The 19,617-nt window shown below is 37.8% G+C and overlaps 1 protein-coding gene across 2 annotated transcripts in view; it reads right to left on the bottom strand.

Moving 5' to 3' along the window:
• Positions 1–19,617, bottom strand: part of LOC106091014 (integrin alpha-PS3) — a 71,282-nt gene that overhangs the window by 1,927 nt on the left and 49,738 nt on the right. The window contains exons 1-7 of one of the 2 annotated variants that reach the window (XM_013257404.2): positions 16,942–17,496; positions 5,084–5,846; positions 4,811–5,020; positions 4,069–4,750; positions 3,880–4,006; positions 3,443–3,811; positions 3,313–3,382 (exon numbers count right to left, since the gene is read on the bottom strand). In XM_013257404.2, the coding sequence (XP_013112858.2) occupies positions 3,313–3,382; positions 3,443–3,811; positions 3,880–4,006; positions 4,069–4,750; positions 4,811–5,020; positions 5,084–5,846; positions 16,942–17,156 (2,436 nt within the window). In that variant the 5' untranslated portion in view covers positions 17,157–17,496. Of the gene's footprint in view, positions 1–3,312; positions 3,383–3,442; positions 3,812–3,879; positions 4,007–4,068; positions 4,751–4,810; positions 5,021–5,083; positions 5,847–16,941; positions 17,497–19,617 lie in introns of those variants that run through there. The other variant, XM_013257405.2, reaches the window with a different exon arrangement.

Raw genomic sequence — 19,617 nt, 5'->3', positions numbered from 1 at the left:
CAGAGATGTTATCGAGATGTGCAAAATTTCAAGGCCCTATGTAGTCTGGTCGCCTCTTAATTTGGTCACCTCGGCATTTCGAAAAATTGTTCGTTTGTGGTTCGATTCTTTTTCTTCTGGATTGTGTTAAAAAAAATTCCTACAATCTAAAAATCCTCTTGAGGTTTGCAATATCTATCTAAAGTCCTCCTGAGGTTCGCGATAAATCTACTGGGTTTGGGAATATTCGACTTTTAATTTTTAAGTTTTGAAATTTTTGCCGAGATTGGCTTTGAATTTTGCGATTTACGAAGTCATTTGTAGTTCGATTTTCATTTGGATTGGTGACAAGATTTACAATTTTTCTGAATACGAAAAGTTAATAAATGTATCTCAATAATTCTTTTGGAATTTTGCCCACAAAAGTGTCCTTAAAAAACCACAAATAAACACTATAACTGAAGCCTCTGTTTTAGGCAACGACAGCAAGGCCGTATAACTCTTCAAGTCTTGGAGGGTCCACAACTCGCGCTTTGTGACCATCTGCCTTTCGTTGCGCTTCGGGCCTCCTCCTAAGTCATTTAAGTCAATTCATCAGATAGTGTTTTCCTTAGTGCCGCTTTGATACCAACAACCAGCTTTTGGGACCGACTGAGTATTGTTTGCGGGTGGAATTTTTAAGCGACGCTTGCCAGCGCACAACACGATATAGCATTACAGGTCTAACACCTGCAGTATACAGCCAATATTTCGCACACGGTTTTAATCCCCAAATTTAGCCAATGGCCTGCAAAAGGTGTACAGGGCAAGATTTGCGTTTCTTGGCCTTTCCAAGATGTTTATCAGTTGGCCTCTCGGAAATTTGTTTGGTCGTCATTTGAAACTTGACCTGTTGTACCGGGCTAATAACATACACCGCTTCAAATTTCATGGAAATCGGATGAGAAATTCCTTTTTTATGAGATTGATTTTTGCATATGGAGACATCAGAAAATCGATTTTACGAGGCCTTTACCACAACTGTAAAAGATACTCATCTTATTATAGTTATTCTGCACGACTTATCACTCTAGACCTGAAAGGAAGTGGAAACTGACAAAACGACATAATGGTCAACAGAATCATGAACGACTCGCTTGTGTCAACAAGGGGTACACAGCGACAGCCATGGTGGACCATAGATCAGGTTGGGCTGAGCTAATAAAGGGCGAGCTAAAAAGGCTCAGAAAATCCGGAATTCACATTGTCTGAACCGCTTTTTGATAAAAAGTACTTCACCACTATTGCAGATAGAACCGATTGGAACTACGATATCCCTGGTAATAGAAGTTAAGTTGTTGTGACGTAATGGAAATAACGTCATAACGAAGATTGGCATAAATATCTTCTCAGACAGCCAGGCAGCCATTAAATCCCTGGATAACGTATTTCTGCACACAAAAATCACCCTCGACTGCCGCATACGAGATGGCTGAACAGTTCAAAATTCACCTGTTCTGGGTGCCAGGCCGCAAAAATATCCCAGGATATAGTAGAGCAGACGACACGTAATCATAGTTTTCAGGATCAGGCCCGAAGGGCAACGAATGACAAATGTTCACAAGGGGGGCTGTGAACACTACAAAGTATTGTGGTCTTATCTAGACCTGAAGAGGTTTACCGCTTTGCTGTCGGCTAGAACAGGCTTCTTAGACATTTTGTCCGTCATGACAGTTTACTGCCTGATCGGAAAACGTTGCAAGAGACTATAGAACATCTGCTGTATGTGTGTCCCGCACTGGTAGTCAGATGAAGTTCCAATTTAGGTTCTCATTTCTTTGCGAACTTGGCTGATTAAGCGGATGTGAGCATTCGCAAGTTGTTGGCCTGGCAACTTTTCTGAGGTATCCAGCCTAATTAAACTTCTCTACGAATTGATATCGCTTAGCGGATCGCCGTTGGGACTCGGTATGAAGAAGGGGACCCTTATCATTCAGCTTAATCTTAAACGGACTACGCTCATTGATATGAGAGAAGTATTTCCTGTTCCTTAACAGAATGTTGTACATTTTTTGTCAATTGAAATTGAAAGAAATCCTAATGTAAATTTGACAATTACATTATCTTATGAAAATCCTTCCGGTAGAGCCTTTAAAAATGAAGATGTCGAGCTAAAATTTTGCACATCTCTCGACTTAAGGTCTCGAACCCATACACGCAAAAAAATAAACGTTTGCAATGTCTTTATTTGTCTTTTGAATACTAACTCTGCAACATTTTCCCCCACCATTGAACATTCGTCAAAAATTTGCCACATGTTGATGTTTAAGTCAATTCAGTTATGGTAAAACTTTAATCAACTTCGTCTGTGGTAAAGGGTGGCTCTTTTACGCAAAAATTCAAAACCTCTTTTAAGCCAAAAATTCTTCGTTTACAGCATAATACGAGTTGTAACACGATATGATGATTGGCTGGAGGCAACAACGATTTCTACAGCTCATAGATTGTTTGCAAAATTTTTGCGCCACCAAGAAATATTCATTCTTTGTATTCGTCACAAATTCTTGCAATTTTATCGTAAACAAAGTCCCAACGTTTCTTTCGTTAAGAAATTTAACATGTTGAAAAGTTTTATATGATTTCTTGATATCCGTGTGGTGTATGGTCGGGATCGGATCATATTGTGATTTTGATGACATATGGATCAATCTTCCGTTTAAGAGTCTTGAGTCCATAAAAGTGTCATATTTTAACGTATTTCGAAGAAATTCAAACAAGAGCTCATTAAAGCCACTGTTATTACCCAATACTGACAAAATTTAAAATAGTGGGTACTTTAGGTAGCCTCAATATCCTTACCCGATAAAGAGCGTGTCCCCGGAAAAACTTCATGGGTTCACAAATCTTAACAACGTTGTCATAAAATCTATATCTATGTTATGGGTTAGCTAAACTAAAGCATTTTTACTACGGAATTTGGTTAAAATCGAATAAGATTTTAGTATATATGTATCGCCCGATTTTCATTATACAGCCCTAGTAACCCCAACATTTGATCAATCTTTACTAAAAGTAGTGTGACTCGATTTTTTTCTTGTCGTTTGAAAGAAACAGTGTTTGCTTTTAAAGCTCCTTACTTCGTGAGATCCTGCATTTTGAATAATTGCGAAGTATCGCAAGCTGTATTGACCTATATATCCTACCCTATAGGCCAATTCAATGAGTCTAGTATGCGACTAAAACATTTGTTTGCTGTTTTGTAAAAGAGACGCTTGGAGCGTCCAGCTTCAGTTTGTATAACATGGAATATACAAAACGGACTTTAAGTTACTGAAAATTACCACTATGACTTACCTCATAAAAATTGATAACTTCGGCCGTGTTCGAAATTTCCTCCAAATTTATGTGTTTTGTTCTTGGTTCTCTGTAGTGAGGATGCGGACCGTTAAAAAAAGGGCTGAGACAAAATCCTCTTCTTACTTACCCAACAGCGGCAATTTCAGTAAATTCCGTGAGCATTATAATGTCAGCAGCAACGTTATCGCTAGCCGTTGACTCCTTGCCGGTACTAAAAACTTTGGCCATTACTTGCATGTTCTCACCCGATATGCTGCTGGTATCGTAGATAATGGTGATTGCATCTGAAGAGCCTTCCTGCATTGGTTGACCTTGGTTGAGATCACACAGGAGCATAGAATCCTGGTTGTTGTGCTTGCAATTCGAAGGTATCTTGGCGAATGGCATGCGATTCGAGGAGGTGATATTGATTTGGGGTAAGTAGGCAGTCTCACCTCTGTTTATGACTTCGTAGGTAACCTTGAAAGTTCGACTGCTTCCCAAAACGAATGTGCGACTAAAGAATAAACAGGAAGAAGACGAAATTTATGAACAAGTTCGGGCAAAATCTCTCTGCAAACTTACTCCAATTTACTGGTTACTTGCAAATCAGCTACGCAAATTTCTGTAGCGCAACCTGTGCTGAAGATGATTTTTTCAGAGTATATCTTCGGCTCAACGGGATCCACCGCGGCGCAAGTTTCACAGAACACTGCAGAGCAGGTAAAACATTTGGATACTCTAATGCAGAGTGATTAAATTTCATACACATACCTTCGGAATCGGGTATTCCATGGACCAGCTGATAATGCAGCTCCAACTCAACTGGCTTGAAGATATCGGCCTCACTAAAACGCACATTGCATTCCAGAACTCGGCATTGCATCTGAGTCGAAGCTGTGGCGTTAAACTGTAATTCATTGCTGTTTGTCGACGCTATTCGCACTCTCTTCACTTGGGGATCTATAATGACATGCAAGGCCAAATCCTGCGCCCTCACCTTATGCGAATTTGTGGCAATGCTGTAGCAAACTGTCACTGGGAACGATGTCTGTCCTGGTTTTATTTCTCGTGTTTGGGAGGAAATTGTGGCCTTAATTGTAACCACCGGATAAGAATGGTAAACAAAGACTGTCTCGGCATTTGGAGCCCCTATAGCAAAATCATTGAAGCCGTTGTCGTCAATGTCGGAACCCTTTGACAGACCATGACCAAACATAGCTGAGCCGTAGGGAGATTCGTTGACCTTTGGATAGTCCAAACGCTGGCTGGGTTGCTCGCGTAAGCCATTGGCACTGCCCATATAAACAAATACGGCGCCATCTCCAGCAAACGGAGCCCCCACTGCAATGTCGTTGAAGCCATCGCTATTAATGTCACCCAGTTTTGTAAGAGTCGTTCCAAACCTGGCCTTGCCATGGATCGGAGAAGTAAGCAACTTGCGTTCAAAATTAAACTGAAATAAGAATTAAAGATTAGTGCTAATGCCATGTAAAACAAATGCCTTCTTTCTTACTCTGCCTTGGTTGATGAAAACATAGATGGCACCATCATCAAAGTAACCACTGATAGTGTATTGTGGTGCTGACACAATAACATCGGTCAGGCCATCTCCATTTATGTCCTCCGCTAATACAGCATAGCCGAAATATTCTCCAAATTGGAGTCCGCGGCAAACATAGTGTTTCGTTATTTTGTATTTAGTTACATAGTCAAATACGTAAGCCTACAAGAGGAGGAATGTAATACAGAGGCAATCGCATATAAAACTAAGAAATATTGCACTTACCTCTCCCGACTGTTCATCGGCCTGTGGAGCCGAGCCCACATACATAAGCCTTTTGCGGTTATTGGAATCAAAGTAGCCCGAACTAACTGAATAACCAAAGTAGGAATCACTGGGCTGCTTGAAGTTCCTCGGATTTGGAATATCAGTCTCATAAATCACTCGAGTTTGCCTAGGAATGCGTGGAGAACCACTCGTGTCCCGACGACTAAGACTCGGCTCATCATTCAATTCCTTTCTTCGATAGCGTATCACTGAGCCCTTCCACGTATGAATACCAGGAGCACCAATAAGAAATTGCTCGTTGTCGGGAGTTACGTGAACACTAAGACCTTGTTCAGCCAACATGTAGTAGTAAACCCTCTCGCCATCTTCATAATCTCTGATCTGATCATGTACCCCTCGTAATGGTGATATCGGTATCACATCACTGGGCATATCGGACAAGGTGTTATTGATCCAATAGCACTTGCCATGCATCAAGTAATCGGAAATTGAAGGTGTCAGAAACCTGGGGGCACACACAATCAGCTTGTCAGTGTCCTCGGTACCGCCATCCATGGCTGCTCCCAGCCACTGGTAGTCTCGTTTCTCCGAGTCATAGGAATACTCGCTGTGCTCAATATTTATATTGCCACGTTTTTCGAACACATACGGGCGACAATTGGGGGTGCCCTTAAAGGAACATCGGTAAATGGCGCCAGTTTCATTGATATGCCTTTGGGATTCCAGAGTTGATTGAGCCCGCGGCGCTCCAACGATTATACTGCAAGAATATAAAGAAAATTTCATTATTTTATAATTGTCCTAATATGAATGCAATAACCCTATATGAAAAACAAGTAAGAGCGTGCTATGTTCGGCCGGGCCGAATCTTATATACCCTCCACCATGGATCGCAATTTGTCAAGTTCTTTTCCCGGCATCTCTTCTTAGGCAAAACAAGTAAAAGGGTGCTAAGTTCGGTCGGGATTCTGCTTAAAATTTATACAAACAAAATTTAGTAGAAAGGCATAATTTTATGCTACAAACCAAACCTCTGCCAAACCAGCAAAATTAAAGCTTCTAGGAACCGAAGAAGGATAATCGAGAGACCGGTTTATATGGGAGCTATATCAGGTAGATCGATTTGGACCGTACTTGGCACAGTTGTTAAAAGTCAAAACAGTACACCGCATAAAAATTTCAGCCTAATCGGACATAAATTGTGGCTTTCAGGGGCCCAAGAAATCAAATCGCGAGATCGGTTTATATGGGAGCTATATCAAATAATAGACCGATTTGGACGTTGTTTGGCACAGTTGTAAAAATAATAAGACAACACTATGTGCAAAATTCAAGCCAAATCGGATGAAAATTGAGGCTTATAGGGGCTCAAGAAATCAAATCGGGAGATCGAAACCGATTTTAACACATTTATTGGAAGTCATAAGAGAACACAATGTGCAAAATTTCAGCCACATTGGACAAAAATTGTGCATTCCCGGGACTCATGGAGTTAAATCGGGAAATTGGTTTACATGGGAGCTATATCCAAATCTGAACCGATATGGTCCATTTGCATTCCCCAAAGACCTATTTCAACATTCAGTATCTGTGCAAAATTTCAAGCAGGTAGCTTTACGCATTCGAACGCTATGGTGATTTCGACAGACGGACATGGCTAGATGGAATCAGAATATCGAGAGAATCCAGAATATATGTACTTTATGGGGTCGCAGATCAATATTTCGAGATATTACAAACGGAATGACTAGATTAGTATACCCCCATTCTATTGCGGTGGGTATTAAAAGGATAAAAGAAAAGATTTGCTCTGATGTCAAGTTATGGTCAGAATCGGACCACAATAAAATTAAATGTTGGAGACCTGTGTAAAATTTCAGCCAATTTGAATAAGAATTGCGCCCTTTGGGGGCTCAAGAAGTAAAATAAAGAGATTGATTTATATGGAAGCTGTATCGGGCTATAGACCGATTCAGACCATAATAAACACGTATGTTGATGGTCATGAGAGAATCGGTCGTACAAAATTTCAGGCAAATCGGATAAAAATTGCGACCTCTAGAGGCTCAGAAGTCAAGATCCCAGATCGGTTTATATGTCAGCTATATCAGGTTATCGACTAATTTAAAACATTCTTTGCAATCGGATAAGAATTGCGTCCTCTAGAGGCTCAAGAAGTCAAGATCCAAGGTCGGTTTATAAGGCAGCTATAACAAAACATGGACCGATATCGCCCATTTACAATCCCAACCGACCTACACTTATAAGAAGTATTTGCGCAAAATTTCAATCGGCTAGCTTTATTCCTTCGAAAGTTACCGTACTTTCGACAGATAGACGGACGGATGGACAGATGAACGGACATGGCTAGATCGACTTAAAATGTCATGACGATCAAGAATATATATACTTTATAGAGTCTCAGACGAATATTTCAAGTAGTTACAAACATAATGACGAAGTTAGTATACCCCTATCCTATGGTGCAGGGTATAATAACCCTACACTACTGATAATTTACCAGGAGGTCCTTGTTAGTTATTCTTGCTGTTGTTTTAATTTCGAAAAATATTGAAGATTTGTGAGGTATCTGAATGTCGCTTTTATTCAAAACAACCCTTATTTTGCTTTCCAACGTACTCATGACGTATTTATAAATAATTTCAATGATGATCAATATAGCATTTCGCTAGCCATAATCACATGAATGCGTATTAGTGGTTTGGGAAGCTATGTGTTCGCGCGGTTCTATTTCCAATCACACTTGTGACAGTATACATATTTTAAACTGATCTTAATATCTATTTCGAACTTTTTTTCAATGGGGACTTTTGTAATTGATACACCAAAACAGGGAAGAGACATCCTAAGTATATCTGAAATATACAGGCAATACAGAGTTGGAAACCGAGATTTTTCGCATATTGAAAACATTTTCTGCCACATTACAAATATCCGTAAGAATATCATTTTTCTTAACTCCAAAAATTCGGGGCAGTATATTAGAAATACTTTACTATATATATTATAGTTATGCCTTAAAGAAGCTTCATTGTTGAGTTAAGGGCACAACTTGACTTTTGGAAATAAAAAACAAGGAAAAAAGGCATTTAGTTCGGACGGGTCGAACTTTGGATGCCCATCACCTCGATTTTTTATGTTTATATATATTAACCACATTTCGTAATAGTACGATGAAAAATGGATCGTTTATGAACCAATAGTAGCTATATCTGAATATAGTCCGATCTCCACCATATGCAGGAAAGCGATGTAAGGGCCTAACACAACTCTTTGTACCAAATTCATCGGTTAAAAAATTCAACTTTTATGGGTATGAGAACTTTTATTGGGAGATCGCTATATGTATAAAGCAGCTTATATAGACCGATCTGAACCATGTAGGGCGAGTATGTCGAAGAGCGCCTTATATAGGGCCAAGACCTTAAATCGCAAGATTGGTCTATATCGCAGCTATATCTAAGTAGAGACCGATCTCGGCCATTTTGATCAGCCCACAATATCAAATTTCGGCGAAATAGAGTAATAGACGTGCTTTAATGGTCCGAAGAACTTCAATCGGGAGATCGGCATACATAACAGCTATATCCAAATATAGCCCGATCTTGAAACTAATGTCGTAAGCCCTTACAGAACTCATCGTGCTAAATTTCAGTGAAATTGGTTAATTAATTCACCTTTTATGGGTCTAAAACCTTAGATCGGGAGATCGTTATATATAGCAGCTACATCCAAATCTAGGGAGGCCACCGTAGCGCAGAGGTTAGCATGTCCGTCTTTGACGCTGAAAGCCAGGGTTCGTATCCTGGCGAGACCATCAGAAAAAAAATTTCAGCGGTGCTTTTCCCCTCCTAATGCTGGCAACATTTGTGAGGTACAATGCCATGTAAAACTTCTCTCCAAGAGGTGTCGCACTGCGGCACGCCGTGCGGACTCGGCTATAAGAAGGAGGCTTAAACTTGAATCGGACTGCACTCATTGATATGTGAGAAGTTTGTCCCTGTTTCTTAGTGGAATGTTCATGGGCAAAATTTGCAAAATTTACATCCAAATCTAGACCGATCTTGGCCGTATGAGATTAGAATGTTGAGAAGCCCAACACAACCCACCGCCTAAAATTTCAGCGAAATCGGATAATAAATGTGGCTTTAATGTGCAGGACATTAAACCGGCAGATCGGTCGTTATGGGGGCTTTATATTAAGATATAGTTCGATATAGCCATCTACGAACTTAGCCTGTTTGTTCATAAACAGAGAATTTGTGCAAGGTTTCCGCTCAATTTGTCTAATTTTATAGACTGTAGCGCGATTTCAACATATAGACGGACGGACATGGCTAGAATCAAGAATATACATATTCACTTTATAGAGACTCAAATGGATATTTCGATGTGTTGCAAACGGAATGACAACATGAATATATCCCATCCTTCGGTGATGGGGTATAATAATCAGCTTCAAAGATTATAAGTGGCATTCCTTAGCTAAGATTAGTTTAAAGAACTGGAGGTATTGGAACTGCATGTTGATACCCATAAAAAATTCTCATTTAAAAATTTGTGAAATCTAGAGTTTAGTTAATATGAGAGCTATATCAGATTTTTGGCCAGTTGCACTGATCTAAATATATCCAAACAAGATTTAACATAGCTCACTGTAGTTCATTTCAGCAAAACCGGGGAATAAATACGAGATTTATGGCTGAAAAATTTTCATTCTGAGATCGGTCTATATGAGAGCCACCGACGAAGCCATGACGAAGCACAGTTTCTTACTTGCAGGTGTATAGAGCAAGAGTTGTCCTTTTAGCACTTTCCAAAATGTTTGATTTGAAGTTCAATTTCTTGTCCTGCAAAACACCCAGGTCTCAGTAAATGGAACATTCTCTCCTCCCAAGGATCAGTTGCCACTGTAGGTAACAGGAGACTGGTGCCACTGTAGATAACTTGTATCACCTGCTGAGAAGAACTACTATGTACGCCTAGACCACGTTCGAAAGACCGCTTCGCTGTCAGACTTACAACTTCCGGAAGTATATCTCTAACAGTGCTGAGCATACGTGTCCACATCTACATCTTTTTCTTCCAGAAACAATAATATATTGCAATATTCCAGAGTAGTAGACACAGTACACCTCCGCTGATCCCATCTTTTCAGATTTTCATATCCTAAGCCTGCCGTAATGGATCTTTTAGTAAGTAAGTCAATAATAAACTTTCTTGCGGTAGTATTGATGCCTAGAATCTTCAGCTCATTCATTATTGACATCGGTTTTTCATTATTGAAAGCACCCTCAATGTCCAGAAATGCTAGCATTGTATATTCCAGAAACGCTACCATTCTATATTCCTTGATGAGCTATATTCCTATGACGCTGAACGCCTCCTTCGAATTCTGGCGAGAACATCAGAAAAGATGTTCGGTGGTGGTTATCCTCTCCTAATGCTGGCGACATTTTTGAGGAACCATTTGAAAAAAAATGGTACGGCAGTCATGTAAAAATGTCTCCTCAAAGAGGTTGCGCACAGCAGCATGCCGTTCGGACCCGGCTATAAAAAGGAGGCCCTTTATTGTTGAGCATAAACTTGGATCGGACAGCACTCATTAATATGTGAGAAGTTTGCCCCTGTTCTTTAATGGAATGTTTGCTGGCAAATTTTTCATTTGTATATTCCTTGACAGTGAAGGAACCTTTTATGTAGACTACTTGGTCGTGAAAGGCTGTTTCAATGGCCTTGCCCTCACAATATGCATGCTGTTGCCTAGACAAGCAATCTCTAGGGATCTTTGCCCTAAGATATGTTTCTATCAACCTATCTAGAATCTTCAGTATAAAGGGTGACTAACGAATAAAAGGAAATGCCTTCGCCTGTGTTAGTCTGTCGGACACTGTTTGTAATACAACATCATCAGGGCCTGGGAGTCAAAACTCTTTGTCACCCAAAGGATTTTAGACTCAAACAGAATTACGCCAATATTCTCCGACGGATGCATATCAATGACAATCAAACTCTGCTGGCAAAATTTCAATAACATTTTTCTTACCAACCAAATTTCAATGACAATTTAAAAACAACATTTCATTTAAAAAAATATATTTTCCTTAGAAAAATTTTCGATAAAAATTCTTCCAAAGTCAGTATTTCAAACAAAATTCTTTCAAAGTCAGTATTTCAAACAAAATTCTAAAGAAAATATTGCATTAAATTTCTTTCAAAAGCAATATTTTAATGAAATTTCAAAAAAAAAAAAATTTTTTTGAACAAAATTTTTTCTCCAAGCTCAATTCAATATTTTGTCAATTTGCATTTCATTAAAATTGGATCTCTAGACAAAAGTATCTAAAAATAATATAAAATACTTGGTTTGTAAGACTGAAATACTTTAATTAAAGTTTGATTTTTTAAGAACTATAGAAAAGTTTTCCAATAAAAAAAAAACACACCAAAAAAACCAACTGCATGAAATCTTTATTTGAATCGATAGCACGGTCCATATAATTTCATGTTTGAAGATTATTTCATGGAATTATGGGGCAATGGTAAAACTCATGTCTATACAGATATGCCCGCTTCAATTGAGGGATTGAAAGACAAAATTGAAGCATTTATTTGTGAAATACCGGACGAAATGTTGGAAAGAGTATGTCAAAATTAGACTAAGCGGATGGACAATTTTAGGCGCTATCACGGTCTACATTTCCATGAAATTATATGAACCGTACTATCGATTCAAATTAAGATTTCATACAGTTTTCTGGATTTTGTTTGTTTTTTTTTTTTTTTTTTTTTTTTGAAAAACTTTCCTTTAGCTTTTAACAAATCACACTTTAACTTAAATATTACAGACTTACAAACCAAGTCAAACTTTTGCATATTGGATAAAAAAAAAATTGGATATCATCTCACGACAGCGCCCACCATTCACAGTTACGTTATGATTCGCATCATCTTTGAAGAAGTACGTTCCAATGATACCACCAGCCCATAAACCGAACCAAACTGTGACTTTTTCTGAATGCAAAATAAAAATAAAAACATTTAAGAACCCGAAAAAACGTTTTTTAAAGCTGATTTAAAGTGCTCCAGGATCTTAGTCTATCATTCAATATTGAGCAACTTTGGCTCTCATAGGAAATTGTGAATTGTGGCTCAGTGACACATTAAAAAAAAATTCAAACTTCACAACTTTTGAATTTTTGCATTTTTTCTAAGCAAATTTTTACAGTTTTCTTTGCAGCTTAGATCAACAGCTTTTTGTTTCAATTTAGAATAGATGTGAAATGTGGTGTGGCCTTCTGACCTCAGGCGATTTTAGACTTATTTATTTATTTTTTTTTTGGAATTTTGGCCAAGGCAGTTTTCGAACGAAGTATTTATGTTTGTTTCTCTTTCGAGACGAGCTCAATGTTCGGATATGCAAAATGGAAAAGGAAAACCAAAGATAGCAACACTCACCAACCACTATGGGATGCGTTTCGTCCTTGGTTAGAAGACTTTTCAACCATATTAGGTGTGATGGCTTCAAGGCCCGTGCGTTGGTATGTTGTATTTGAATCGTATTAATAGCGAATCGTATTAATAAATGCTAAGAATTGTGATACAATTACCACATTAACCAAGCTCGACAACCCTGCTTATTAGCTGTGCTTTTCCCAATGCATTAATTTTTGTGTAATGACAGACATTCTTTCTGTGACAAATTACACTTCTTCCGTACTACACATGATTTTGTTCATCTGTTGGAAGTCAAACATTTTTGTTTTATAAGATCCATGCATTATTGGTAAATTTAGGGACAAACTAATTTCACCGGCATCTTCGTGCCTATTATTATCATTGTGAAAATAGTTTAGAGTGTATCAACAAAATAGATTGCAATAGCATGCTTTTAAATGTTTAATCTGAATTTTAGCTTTCAGGAAATTGCAATCTTTTCCAGATTTTTTGTCGAAAAATTCCAAAAAAAAGTAAATTAAGTAGAAGAGAGAGCAAAAGATATATTTTATTACCTTAAGCAAACTGTTATTTATCTTAATCTGGACAATATTATGGTGAAATCATAAAACAAGTAGAGAAAAAATTAAAATAAACGCAAAATAAAAATTGTTTGGAATGTTAACTAAAAATAAAGAAATCATCATCAAAATATTTAAGCTAATTCGCCGAAATTTTTAACAAGATAATCGAAAGGTGGTAGCGACCACATGTTTTCTTTAAAAAATTTAAAGAATCTTTGGAAAAAAAAGTGGGGAACAACAACAGCGGCTTCGAAGTCATCAACATTGTTGATGTATATGAACCATCACATTATGAAGCTGTAAAAAAGCCAGCCAATTCGAAGAAAATAACAATGAAATCACTGTGAAATAAAAAGCAGTGTTGACACATAAAAAGATATACATCGACTGAAGGGATAAGCTTGTGGTAGCAAAACTAAGTTTCCATATTCCAAATTAGGATGCAGATTTAATTCGTTTTTGCACTTCTTTAGTTTGGTCACAAAAATGGTTTGATTTTGTTGTTGGATTAACCAGCTTCAACAAATGTGTTTTCATTTCTTGCTTCTATTTCAAAGAGAAAAGCAAACTAACAAACACCCTTTAAAGAGTCTCAGCAAGAGTGTTGAGTTAAACGTTTTGGGGGCGGGCTGCAAGGATCGCGATGTTGGCATTTGCCAGGGGTCACATCAGCTTGCGATGACACCAATAGATTGCATGCTAGATTTAAATTCAAGGCTACAAAATAACATGCTAAGAATTGTAGGCCCGACAGACGGGAGAATGGAGAGCAGCACTATTGTACTGATGATTATAGACGTGATCAAATCCAATCTGTTGTCTGGCAATTCCATCAATCAATAAAAACCTTTCATCTCTAGTGATGTTGATTTCCTCGGTCAAATTAGACCAACTCATTCCACCTTTCACACTCATGCATTTTCTTACTAAAATTTTTAACGTAAAATAAATTATTAATCAATTCTCTAAACTGTATGACAGTAAGCTTTTCAATTAAACTTAACTTAACTCTCGATTCCCTTGTCCAACTTTGATGAAATTTCATTTATTCATTATTAGGAAAACTAAAAAAAAATATTTATTATTTTTATTTCCAATGTTTTTACAAAAAAAAAAGAAAAGTGGATTTTAATGACTTTGACATAAAATCGCAACTGCCGTCACAAGTAGTAAGCTAATAGCCATAAATTAGTACAAAACCTATCAACAAGATACTTAAACGGTTTTCAGAAATCTCACTGCTAAGAATTTTGAGAAAAATTTTTGCTTGATTTTTTCGATATACAAATTGCCGACTTTCGACAAGCCAATTGTTCCCAAAACATGACCTCATATAAAAGTTCATTCCACTACGTTACTCCAATCCAAATTTCATAAGGATACCACTTTAACAGCTCGAGCTGCAAAATTTCAAGCGCCTAGCTTTACCCCTTTGAAAGTTAGCGTGCATTCGACAGTGAGACGGAAGGACAGACGGACGGACATGACTAGTTCGACCTAAAATGTTATGACGATCAAGAATATATATTCTTAATGGGGTCTTAGATGAATATTTCAAGAAGGTACAGACAGAATGACGAAATTAGTATACCCCCATCCTATATGGAAAGGCAAAAGTCGGGCGGAGCCAATTATATATAATACCCTACACCACCGAGTCTACCTACTACTATTAAGCAAATGCGAGAGTAGTAAAATTTCATAACAATCCCAACAATATATGACTACTATTGCCATAAAAGTGCATATCTGATGAAAGATGTATATGGAAGCTATATGTTAGATTAGGTAAGAGTGGCAGTCCTATACAGACTCACTTAGATAAATTTAAATCCGTTGTGATACCACAGTAGCGACAGACCAAGGCTTCTGGCGGGAATCGAACCCACGACCCACTGGTAATCCTAGAACGCTACCATCTCGGCTACCGGGGCGCCCCTCGATATTTGTTAACCTGGACCAATTTTTATGAAATGAACGAACCTTAAATCAAACACCTCGTGCAAAATTTTGTAAAGATAGGAATAAAATCATATCGGATGAAAGATATATATGGGAGCTGTATCTAAAAATTAACCTATTTTGATGAAATTTTGTGAAAAAGTTGAGACGTTAAATCAAACACCTCGTGCAAAATTTTGTAAAGATGGGACCAAAACTGCGGCTGCTACTGACATAATAGCTCACACCGGATGAAAGATATATATAGGAGCTATATATAAATGTGGACCGATTTTGATGAAATGATGAAACTTTGTAAATATCGTACTAAAATTGTGGCTATTACAGCCTTACTAATAAGATGGGATGAAAGATATATATGGGAGCTATATTTAAAACTAGACCGATTTGGAAGAAATTTTGCGGACAAATCGAAACGTCAAATCAAACACCTCGTGCAAAGTTTTGTAAACATTGGACCAAAACTGTGGCTGCTACAGACATAATAGCTCACATCGGAAAAAAGACATATGTGGGAGCTACATCTAAATCTGGACCGATTTTTTCCAAAATCAATAGTGTTTGTTCTCGAGCCAAAGAAATTGCATATGCAATATTTGATGGTAATCTGACAACAAATGCGACCTGTCCTTGATTATAAGAATACATGGACAGACAGACAGACGGATGGACATAGCTAAATCGAATCAGGAAGTAATTCTAAGCCAATCGGTGTACTTAACAATGGGTCTAGATCGTCTCCTTCTCAGTGTTGCAAACAAATGTACAAAGTTGTAATACCCTACTCCACAGTTGTGGTGTAGGGTATAAAAAACACGAGGTATTTTTTTAATAGCCAACAATATGATAAATTCCCTACACACAAAAAATCAATGCAAGAAAAATTCAACTATCTACTTGTATGTGAAAAGAGTTGATGTTCAAGAATTTTGGTCATTGATTTAATTAAATTTCAGTTGTTGAAGTGTGTCCATTGGTACTTGACAGAGAAAACTTTAAAGTTGTAAGTATTTTCAACAAATTTGTTTTTTGAGTTATTTGTTGCGTGCCAAGGGAATTTTTTTTTTAATTGACGACATACCAATTTTGGTGCTATTCAACAAATGTGTTTGTTAAATAGCAAAGCTATGACCCACCACCAAATATTTTGTAATGTTTAGCGCTCAACAAAATATATACAAACTTCGTTGTTGAGAATAAATTTGATTTGTTGGCTTGCTCTGGGTTGCGAAAATATTAATTAAATTAATTAATTAAAACAAAGTGCAGCTCGAAACCATTTGCCACTTTAAAATCTTAAGATAATAATTTTTCACATATATATGTGAGTGACTAAAGCACGAAAATGTCGTGAAATTCAGTCACATACTGCAGCAAGAAAACGTTAAAACAATATGGTGACAAATTTTGTCCATTCTTAATGATTGACGGTGAAAATTCACTTTTGTTCAGCGTTAAATTATGGATTCAAAAACTGTTTAAAAACGATATTTATGAACGTCTCACTGATTAATACTCAAAACACGCTCCTTTCAAGAAAAAACAAGTGCTACGCCTCAGGCAACTGAGCTATAGGCAATCCGGTTATATACTCTTGCGAAAAGGACGATGTCTATTCCATATTTATAATTAATTCGTAAACACATTCAATGGGGCGTATAGGGCCTAGAATAAAGCATTGTGCCACATTCCATCCCCCATTTGTGACATTTGCTGCTTAAGCCACGCTTTCTGCTGACTAAGCTCAAGTTAAATATCTACATTTGTTATGACTAATTCCAGCTGTAGCTCGACACTTATCAGAAACCAGTAATAACTTCGTCATTGGCCCATGATGTGACTGGGACTCACCCAAGTTTTCTTAAATTCACTGTAAATCCAAAATAGGATGCCTCATGTTTTGGCATAAACGTTGGCATCTGAGGATCGTTGATGATGGCATTTGGTTTGGGCGACAAGTTATAACACTTTACACTGCTGTTGCACAACAGCGCTAGGAACACACTCGCGGTACCAATTAACAATAGTGAGCGGGTTTTTGGCGGCCCCATTTTCAATTTCTTCATTGGTTTAATTTTATGATCTTAGCGTTTTGTTACACAACTGAAGCACTCGCTAACACGACAACACGCATACACAAACAAAAAACAATTACAAGCACGGTTAAGCGTGTTCAATAACTTTGTTCGAATTTTACCGCTGACCGTTAGTGGTGGTTTTAATCCGCCAAGCGTTCTAGACAAACCCAACCCATGAATCGCGTAAAACAGACTAAAGATGCTGAGCCATATGCTCACACCGTTTGACCGTAGACATGACTGTCAGGTCGTTGGTTGTCTCTCACTCTCAGTGTAAGAGCTCTCGGTCGTATGAGTAACAAGTATAAATGCGTGACTAACACTTCACAGAGACTGGGCTTCTTGTTACAGCCAAAGCTCAAAAAACCGGTAACACCGGCCGTTTTTACGGTACTCTCAGCGCACACATGCACACTCGTAGTGGCTCCCGATTGACTGATATTCGATTGTGTCACTTGAGGTTATTATTCACACTCACACGAGACCAAATGAGATTTAAGCCCTCACTCAATCCCATGATCGTCGTCCACCCTCACCCGCCCTCCCCAAAAGACACAAACCAAAAAGCCACAGCTGTTCAATCTTGAAGACAGGCAGCCGAGAAGTGATGGGTGTTTGGGGTTTATTGCTTTTGTTTACAAGTGCCGCAGTCTCTCTTGGCTTTTTTTTGTATTGCTGTGTTTGCTTTTATTTTGCTTTTTGCCAGATTTCTCATGCACGCGTACCGGGAACTTGGCATGAATCACCGACATCTTCTGCTGCTTCTTCTTTATTCTGCAGTAGGTTGGGTGACGTTATATTTAAAATATCCGACACAAATTCACATCAGTGTGAGCGTGTGTCTGACCATTTAGTTGACTCTGGTTTTAATTGTTGACGAATGTTTTGATTGGCCAAAACAAAAGGCACAAGTAAAGAAATTATGTAAAATCTATGGGGGATCGCCCCTGAAGTTGACCTCAATAGCATTGTTCCAATGTGTGAAAAATAAGACAAAAGCCCCTGTTCATGATGGCCGCAAATGATTAAGGCCATAAAGTTCGTGTGATTATCTCCGTTTGTTTATCCATCTTTTTGGCAAGCCAATTTTATTTTCGCATTTTATAAGAAAAATCGCTCAAAGAAGAAAACAAAACCATCATTGTGTGATTGATAATGACCCCTAGTCGTCTGGTCAGCGACGAATGACTTCCTCGTAACGGGTATGCAATTAAAAGATAAATTTTCTTTAAACATATTTATTACGAATGGCCAATCGATCGCTTTACTCCTCAAAGTGATACTTGGGGAACACGAAAGCGATTGGCTGAACAAACTTTGTAAACAAAAACCAATTACAATGATTACGGCAAGCGAACACAGCATTTCTTACCGCAAACATAAACAACGATTACGTTGTGGCTACTAAAACACCTATAAGATTTGAAAAAAAAAAAATTATACAAGCTTAAACTATGTTAAGCTTAAAAACATAACCATTTTCTCTAATTGCTAGCAGCCGCTTATTGCAGCGTTGATGAGTTCGGCTGGGAACCGAACCATTAAAATGTTTATATAAAGTAGTACAGTTTTTACTAATTAAATTTCCCATAAACATTCTATTAAGGAACAGGGGATACATCTCTTCATATCAATGGGTGTAGTCCGATTAAAGTTTACGCTCCATGATAAGGAGCCTCCTTCCCTCCAAAAGGTATGCCGCCGCATAGCAACACCACTTGGTAGAGAAGTTTTAAAATGGCAGGATTCTTCACAAATGGCGTTCGGCGTCATAGGCGGACATGCTAACCACTGCGCCACGGCGGCCACCAGTACAGTTTTTATGGAATCTTCAAATACGACCACTGTATATGCTTAATGGTCGCTAAAATAATAATTTGAAATGTTAGACAGCAAAACGCGACCAACCAAACTGCAGCTGAATCTGATGTAAAACGAGCTCACATACATTATTAAGAATGCAACGTGAGAAGTTGTTTCTACATACATAAGAATATGATCTAGTCTGGAGCACATATGATAGGGGCAATCTAATGGAAATATAAATCAAAATCCCATAACTTTTAAATTTTAGATCTGAGCAATACAAAATTTTATTGGTATTTGAACAGGTGGGATACCGGGTGTCGTGTTAAGAAGTTCAAAAATGTGGTTACTTACCTTTAAAAATAGCAAATTTTAAATTAAAAACAAATAAGGACGGGCTAATGTTGGACGATGTATCTTACGAAAAAAAATCAACAAATAAATATTTAGGGGTGTTAGGAAGTCTTGTACCTTTCATTTGGAATTGACAAAATTAATGATTTCTTTATGGTTTGCATTAAATTGGACTCTCATTCGATCCAAACATTTTCCAAATCTTTCATTAGAAAAACTTGCATGACTATATTGAGCGTTAATATATCCAATCCTTCCCATGATGTTGTGTAAGAGAATCACCGTGTTT

Source organism: Stomoxys calcitrans, chromosome 5, assembly GCF_963082655.1.
Source record: "Stomoxys calcitrans chromosome 5, idStoCalc2.1, whole genome shotgun sequence".
Lineage (NCBI taxonomy): Eukaryota > Metazoa > Arthropoda > Insecta > Diptera > Muscidae > Stomoxys > Stomoxys calcitrans.
This window is presented reverse-complemented; position numbering and strand designations above follow the sequence as displayed.